Source organism: Haliaeetus leucocephalus, unplaced genomic scaffold (assembly GCF_000737465.1).
Source record: "Haliaeetus leucocephalus isolate CR32 unplaced genomic scaffold, Haliaeetus_leucocephalus-4.0 Scaffold164, whole genome shotgun sequence".
Classification (NCBI taxonomy): domain Eukaryota; kingdom Metazoa; phylum Chordata; class Aves; order Accipitriformes; family Accipitridae; genus Haliaeetus; species Haliaeetus leucocephalus.
In genome coordinates this window covers 418897-427271 of record NW_010972600.1, presented here as the reverse complement: position 1 = coordinate 427271, position 8375 = coordinate 418897, and the positions used below count along the sequence as shown (strand labels likewise).

The following is an 8375-nucleotide window of genomic DNA, read 5'->3' as shown; positions in this document are numbered from 1 at the left end:
GGGGGGGGGGTCTCTTGTGTTGGTTTTTTTTTTTTTCTTTTTCAGTAGGATTTAAATGAGAAAAGCTTCACGGGGGATAATATCTAAGGCGTAGGCAAGCACACAAACGATACGCACGCACCGTTTCCACTCGCTAACGCAGAAGTGCTTTGTAGACTAGGTGCAGCACAGGAGCAGATGTGCTTTAATCGTCGAGTAAAACCCCTGCTTGTGAGGAGTCATATTTTCCTGGTGTGGGTAGAAAAGGAGCGTTGGCTGTTGGAAAGGAATTGGCTAAAACATTGTGGTGGGTCACAGCTAGATTTTCTGTTGGTCGCCTGCCAAATGTTGCCAGACGTTAAATTCGATTCGGGGGATCCTGCCAGTCTCTCTTTGTCCTGAAACTTTTCACAGCATCTTGTCAGAATAAGGCATTGCTTTTTGTTAGCGTTTATTGCATTTTAAAAGTCACCCGATTGTGAGCATTGGTGTCTCTCTGCCATGGTTGATTAGACTTAGCTGTCAGTTTGGTTTTGTGGCGTGCTGTTTGTCCTTTTGCCCTCTCCGTTGGCCCTGCCGGTAAAGCTCCCAGGTTGTATTTAAGTGTGAGGACAAAACTCTTGATAATGCTCCTGGTAAATATGTAGACAGGCTGGAGAAAGTGGCTCAGGAGCTGAAGGTTGTAACCTAGAAATATCAGTTGTTTATTTTTTGTTTAAACACCCTGTGTTGGGCTTGTGCCAGCAGAGCACATCTGGCAGTGAACGCACTGAACTGTGGTAGGGAGTGGACAACGGCTTTTGTTGATTCAGGTCTAGTTAATTGCTAGTTAATGAACTTGTTTTGGGGGTCCAAGTTCATTCGGTTTCACTTACTGTTTGCAGACCGAGCTACTGGAGATACCGTAGCATATGCTGCAAAAGGAGCGATTCAAACAGCCTGAGAAACAACAAACTTTGATGTTTGTGCTGTTCCAGCTGCAGAGGAATTTGCTGATCCCTGTGTTCAAAGTTGTCTGTAAGCACACACGCAAAAAAGCCTCCCTGAAATAAGGAGAGTTGAGAGGAGTAAGTTGCTTGCTGCTCTTGAGTGTGGCTACCGTGATAATTTACCCCACTGCCATATTGATGGAAAGTAAAACAGGGAGGGGGTATTGCAAAGTCAGAGGCAATTGATCTGATTTTCCATGATGGACATGGGAGTGCCCATGTGCTGGTAACCAACTTTGAGAAGAATTTGGATGGTGTAGAAACATTCTTGAAATCAAACATTGTGTAAATTGCGTAGACCTAGTTGTTTCACAATCTCAAATCTAAAGAGTCCTGCACAGAAGAGGGAGCAGCAACTTCTCTTGAGTCTGTTTCTAGGTCTTGGTGTTTGCTGCTTCCTTATCTTGCTGGGCAGGCAGGGGCAGCGTTGAGTGGATCACTGGTGTTGCTGCCTTGTGCTTGGACCTTATCGGGTTTTTCTGCGGTGGCTGGAGGAGCGATCCCAGACGTCTTATCAGAGCAAACCCACGTGGCTGGCGTCCTCTTTTTTGGGGAGTCCCTTGACTTTGTGTAAGGGCCTGTGCCAATTCAAATGTAGCAGTAGTAAAGGGAAGCAGCATTATTTTTAGAAGCTCTTAAATTTCTTCCATGGTGAGCATGGCTTTGCCAGCACGGGGTTTTGAGCAGTTGTGTTTGCCCGCAGTGGCTGTTCTGCCTCGGCCGTGGTTGGGGTTAGGTATGGGGTCTGTCACTTCCTCTTCTGACTCGGCGGTGCTGCGTGGCACTGCTTCTTCTCGAGTGCTGAAGAGTGAAGTAATTTCCTTTCAGGATCTTAAGCGTGCTGGGCTGCTGCTCGCTACAACAGTATGGTTGTGGAGTATAAATTCTTCGCTAACACCAGGAATTGTGAGGAAAAGTGACCGTTGCAAACTCCTGAGGAGTCCTGCTTCTTCATGCACAGCCTGTTTGTTCCAGCATATTCAGTCTTCAGTGTTAAAGGCTACCAGGGTGGCAGTAGCTTTCTGTAATGAGTGTTGAGCGTGGGAGTGTAAAATTCTGGTATTGTGTGTTGCAGAATGACCCTCTTGTGTCTCCTTGACCTCTGTCTGGTGTGAACCCCAGACTACATTAGTAACAGCTTTCCATTCAGCCCTTCCTAAGTGACAGTGACACTGTGATTAGCCTGTGCTGCAATTTCCTCCTTGTTTCTTTCATTAGGACAGTTTGGTCCCTTGAGGGGACAGGGGAAGGCCCCCAAAACACACAGCTATTTAAAAACTAGTGTTTGAGTGCTGCTCTTCTGGGAAGGCCAGTGGTTTTGCTTTCACTTCACCCAGAACTACATCAGATGTTATCTAATGCTTTGTCTGTACTGGGGATTAGTTAGTGTTATCCAAATCTTTTCTGAAGCCAAGTTCCAAACAGACTCAAGCTTAACAATTTGCCTCACTAGTCTGGTGAAGGCAGTTATCGGTGGTTTGGGGTCTTTTTGACTCTATCATTGCGGCATGAGTTTGGGACGATGGGCTGCAGGACTCTTCCACCCCATCACACTGAAGGCACTCTTTGCAGCTTTTACGTACCACTTATATTCTCATTCAGTATTTCTTCTCCCATAGGACTATATTTGCCCACGGTGTGAATCTGGTTTTATTGAAGAACTTCCTGAAGAGCCAAGGTAATGTGCTGCCCCAAAGGCTGTTGCTGGAATGAACTCAGTCTGCTTTGCTCTTTTCCTTTTTCTAGTTAAAAGGCAACACTGGATACCGAATATACAATTTTTACTACTTCTGCCCAATATTTGGCTCATCTTTCCTCACTATGGGTAGAGAGTGCTTAATTTGCATAGTTTGCATCTACAGGTAAATCAGTCATGGGAATGCTGAGTGTCATACGTTGCTGGTAAAGGGTGGGGGAGGAATGGGTTGATTTAAAACAAACAAAAAAACGTGGTAGAGTGTCTTTCCATATGGGATGTGGTAGCTCTGAGCTGGTTTGAGTCATCAGGGTAGAGATAACCCTCTGAGAGAGGAATCTGCGGAATGGAGAGCGTACATATGCTTCAGTGTATAATTTAATAACTTAGTTTGGAGTACGAACAATGAAACATTTTGACTGAGACTTTGGACTCTGCACTGGAGCAGCTGAGATCTGCATTCACGTGCTTTACTGCTGACTCAGTAGTGGGACTGCTCTCTGGCAGTCTCAGAACAAGCAAGAGTAGGAGAAATGTCTTAAAATGTTTCAGACACATTTGCTGGACCTTGGCTGTGACTGGCTTTGGGACAGGCAGTGTGCAGGCAGGTTGGCAGGCGTTCAGTGCAAGGGCACACTGAGCTGCGCAGGGGGTGTGCCAGATGTGTGTTACTGCCCACTGAGAGAGGTGGTCTTTACAGACTGAGCTTTGTATACTGTCAAGGTGACGTTTGGTCTGACTACACCAACCTTAGAGGCTGAAAATCAATCCTGACTAATCCTAACTGTATTGGTGATTTGCTGTGACCTTGGGACAAGTCGTGTAATCGCTGAACCTTAGTTTTTCGGTACTGTGAATGTCACAACGTAGACCTGGATAGTGAGCAGAAAATGTTCCTGCAGCTCTCTAAAAGCAGAAGCCTAACAGCATTAAGAGTTTTCCTAATAATCTGTCCTGTTTGGTCACATGCCTCTGCAATAAAGAAGTTCCTTTGATTCAAGATTAGACTTAAGCATGTTTGGGTCATAGTGACCAGGGTTTGTACCTTAAGTCTTCTCTTCCTGGTGCTCCAGAGGATTAGCTGCTTTGTTTGAGGTGAATTGTGCAGGGAATCCTTGCTTGACATCATGGTTCAGTCACTTCTGTGTAGCTTCATGAAATCAGAATCTAAAAGGGTAGGGAGAGATGGGTGAAGATGTGAGAAAATGAAGGTTGCAGGGAGGGAAAAATGAAAATTGATAAGGACAATTAGAAACTCAGCAACTGAGGGCAGACTAGTTGCTCTAGAGAGCTGACCCTGCCCTCAGGCGGAAGGGAAGGGAAGGGAAGGTGAGCAGACCTCTGAGATCCCTTCGACCTCTACCTCTGCACAAAAATGAATTGGTCGCTTTCTGTGTGCTGTTACTGAGCAGCTGTGGTGTCTACTTTTCCTGTTAGACTTATGTCCCTTGCTCCCCTCAGCTGGGAAAATCTTTTTGTAGCATGCTTCCAAGGCTTACCAGTGCTCTTCATTCTTCACAGGAATGCTGACAATGAGACCAGCTCCTCTATGTCAGCCAGCGATCAGAGCAGGCATCCTTTTGAGGTGAGTAAGTCCTCTCTCTTTCCCAACAATTTCTGCTTTGCTATTGAATTAAAGTATTTTTCCATTAATACGTTGTTTAAATGTTCCCCGGATTATGATAAAATTTGCGAAAGGAGGTATTAATATCATCCGCATGCTGCTCCTGAAATCTCTGCATGTTGTATTTTTACTGCGTGTTTTTAATAGGACCATCACTTGTAGCTTATTCTTGTTGTGAGGGGGCTAAGCTGGGATTTAGTGAGCTGTCTGGGTGTGTTGCTATGCAGTAGCCTTAGCTTAAAAGGCAGCAGTTCCATGCAGCAGCTAAAGAGAAACCAGGGAAGCTGTAGTTATTTCTTACTTTCATATATAGTTTCATTCTGTGTCTGTTCCTCACTAAGCTGCTTCTGAGAGTGCACTGATCCACCTGTGTTGGCCAAGTTGCTGGGAATCTGAAAAGACTAGTCTTTGTTGGAAGGCTGGTGAAATACCAAGCGTGAAAGCTAAGAGCTGTTTCTCTCCTCATTACAATCTGTTCTCTGAATTCTCTCCCTCACAGAATGTGGATCAGCACTTATTCACCTTGCCACAGGGCTATGGCCAATTTGCCTTTGGGATCTTTGATGACAGCTTTGAGTTTCCGTTCGGGTCCAATGTGCAGTCAGAAGACAACAGGGACTCTGAGAACCGGAGGGAGCGAGAGCATCAGTCTCGGCATCGATACGGTGCAAGGCAGCCCCGAGCCCGTCTTGCCACACGCCGTGCCGCTGGCAGGCACGAGGGAGTTCCCACACTAGAAGGGTGAGAACAACTGCCAGGTTCTTGTGGAGGAAGTCCTGTTATTTTTCACTGATGAGAGTTAGCTGAAAATCAGCCTGTCCCTTGTTCTCAGTTTGAGGAGCAGTCTCTTAAAGACCGCTCCTGAGCACAGCTCTCCAGTGTGACTCTTCCTAGGTGCCTGGCTTTGCCCCTGAGAACACACACTGCTGGATGCTCAGGCTTCAGCTGGGCCTGCAGCTGTTGGCAAGCTGCAGCTGGGAGTTTTGACTGTTAAACCTGCAATGAGAATGCATTCCCTGGTTGTTACCAGCTATTGCCAAAATGTTGTACTTGGTGTGAGGGGAAACGAGAGCAAACACTGGACAGCATGACTAATGTCTCTTTAGCTGCATCCTGGAGAGCCACTTGCCATCATCTTGGAAATTATCCCCTTACAAATAAAATATTGAAACTTCTCTTTATCAATGAATAATCAGTTCATAAGATGCAATTGCTACAGGATATTTTTCCTTTTCCCCCCTAATGATGTGACAGTATTTAGCCGCTCATTCTGTGTCAGGTTTCTGGGCTGGGAGCTAGCAGACACTAATTCTTACATAATCCTGGTTTTCTTGTCTTTCAGAATTATTCAGCAGCTGGTCAACGGAATTATTGCACCTACAACAATACCAAACCTAGGACTAGGTCCTTGGTGAGTTGGAAGATGTACTGTTCCTTCTGACAGTGGTGGTGTTAGTACTCCCAGCCAAATTTAATTGTTGTCCTTGTTCTTAAAGGGGAGTCTTGCATTCAAATCCAATGGACTACGCATGGGGTGCCAACGGCTTGGATGCAATTATTACACAGGTAAAATTGGTGTTACAGTGGGGTCTCCTGTCCTCGTGTGCAGTGCTGCAAAATTGCCAGGACCTGTTGTGATGTGGGGGGGCGAACCACTGAAGGTGCAGAAATGGGAGACAAGGTCCGCAGTGCAGGTGGTGCAGGGTTCAAGTGCCCTGGTTCAATAAATGAACAGGTTCTGTGTGCTGCTGAGCTCACATCTTCCTTCTGCCTTCTGTGGCCTATTGTTTTTTCAGTTACTAAATCAGTTTGAAAACACTGGACCGCCGCCAGCAGACAAAGAAAAGATCCAGGCCCTCCCCACTATACAAATCGCACAGGAACACGTAGGTATGTATATATCCTCCAGGGAATCAATCACAAAGAGCTCTGTGAAAGTTCTGTTTAACGTTTTCTTGGGATTTTAATTTTGTCTGCTGGTACCTTCAAGGCCTAAGATGTTTCAAAGAGGGGAGAAAGCTGAAGTACTGCTCTGTTATACTTGCACACATGAAAAAAAGAGCAGTGTAGACTGGATGGATTTGCCCTGGGGAGGCAAACTGTTCTGAAAAGTTCAGTGTGGATAGAGATGAAAAAGCGGAAGGGAACAATGAAGCAAACCCAGGGCAATGAGAGGTGGAGTGATGGTGGTAGGAACTGCAGAGTCACAGGCTTTCCTCTCTGAGGGATGAAGCAGCCGTGGGGGCAAGGGGAAAAGGTGATGGGATCCCAAGTCGGGTGCTTTGAGCATCCTTCTCTCCTTTATTGCTGTCTTGGTTTAACCCCAGCCAGCAATGAAGCACCATGCAGCCACTTGCTTCCTTCCCCTGACCCAGTGGGATGGGGGAGAGAATAAGGGAAAAAAAGTAAAACTCGTGGGTTGAGATAAGAACAGTTTAATAGAACAGAAAGGAAGAAAATAATAATGATAATAACAATAAAATTACAATAATAATAATAAAAGAATTGGAATATACAAAACAAGTGATGCACAATGCAATTGCTCACCACTCACCGACCGATACCCAGTTAGTTCCCTAGCAGTGATCTGCCCCCCGCCCCCAGTTTATATACTAGGCATGATGGTACAGAATATTCCTTTGGCCAGTTTGGGTCAGCTGTCCTGGCTGTGTCCCCTCCCAACTTCTTGTGCCCCTCCAGCCTTCTTGCTGGCTGGGCATGAGAAGCTGGAAAATCCTTGAGTTCATATAAACATCACTTGGCAACAGCTGAAAACATCAGTGTTACCAACATTATTCTCATACTAAATCCAAAACATAACACTATACAAGCTACTAGAAAGAAAATTAACTCTGTCCCAGCCAAAACCAGGACAACTGTTTAGCTGTGTTTTGCTTTCCCTTTATGGTACAGATTCTGGGTTAGAGTGTCCTGTGTGTAAAGAAGACTATACAGTCGGTGAAAATGTCCGACAGTTACCTTGCAATCACCTATTCCACAACAGCTGTATAGTCCCTTGGCTGGAACAGGTTAGTGCTGTCTGAGTGGGTGACTTGGGTTTTGTTGCACTTGGGTGTTTTTTCTGGTGGTACTATTGTCCTCTGTAAATATTTTCATACCTCCATGATGAGGCCTAAGCACGAGCAGCCTTTGATCAGAGGAAGGAGTGTCATCCTAGCCTTTTCCTTGAGTGCAGCTCCTGTATCGTGTTTCTAATCCTGTTTCCCATATTTCTTATTTTGTTTTTGTCTGCTCTCCAAAGCATGACACGTGTCCTGTGTGCCGGAAAAGCTTAAGTGGACAAAACACTGCCACAAACCCCCCAGGACTCACAGGGATGAACTTCTCATCATCCTCCTCCTCCTCTTCCTCCAGCTCACCAAGTAACGAAAACTCATCGAACAACTCATGAATCTTAATCCAACCCTCTGTCCCTGGGGCCCTGTCCATTGTCCTCCCTCCCTCCCCAGCCAAGGTAACAACAAAAGGGGCTTCCAGAGCAGAGCGAGGGGAGGGTAGCAAGGGGGAAGCAGTGCCCCCAGAATTCCCTTTTGCGTTCTGAAGACACGGAGACTCTGGGTCCTTCAGAGATGAGAAGCCTCAAGTTCTGTGATGGGGGGGAAAGAGCTCTGTCTATTAATAAAAACATCCCTTTGCCGCGTGGACTTTTAACCATTGCAGTGAAAGGCTGCTGCGCTCCACAGATGGGAAACCCAAGGTGCTGAGCTAGCGGTTGCAATTCTGAACGGAAAGGTTGTTTGTATGGTTTTGAATTTGAGATTCCTTTCTTTATTTCTTTTGCTCCTCCTCCTCCCCTTGGATACTATCTCTTCTGCTTTGGAGATTGAAGTCTTTAAAATGAAAGCGTAATGATACTGCCTCCCTCCCAGGATCTCCAGCTGGAGAGGGCCAATAGTTGTCACTGAAAACATGAACTCTTGAAATAGACCCCATTATCCTTCCCTTCTCCATCTCAAGTCCCATTTATTTTTCTTTGTAACCTCGCCCTTCTGATACTCAACACTGAAAGGGGTTTTTATAATTTTAAATTATTACTGCTGTTAAATAAATGGACGTTTCAGCTCAA

The 8375-nt window shown here is 45.7% G+C and overlaps 1 protein-coding gene across 1 annotated transcript; it reads left to right on the top strand.

Annotated features, from left to right (window-relative positions):
- The first annotated feature begins 9 nt into the window (after positions 1-9).
- On the top strand, positions 10-8375 carry RNF126 (ring finger protein 126). The gene is made up of 9 exons (XM_010563136.1): positions 10-210; positions 2588-2646; positions 4186-4249; positions 4788-5029; positions 5631-5699; positions 5785-5854; positions 6085-6178; positions 7202-7317; positions 7551-8375. The coding sequence occupies exons 1-9, from the start codon at positions 178-180 to the stop codon at positions 7698-7700; spliced, it is 897 nt and encodes a 298-aa protein (XP_010561438.1). The 5' UTR covers positions 10-177; the 3' UTR covers positions 7701-8375.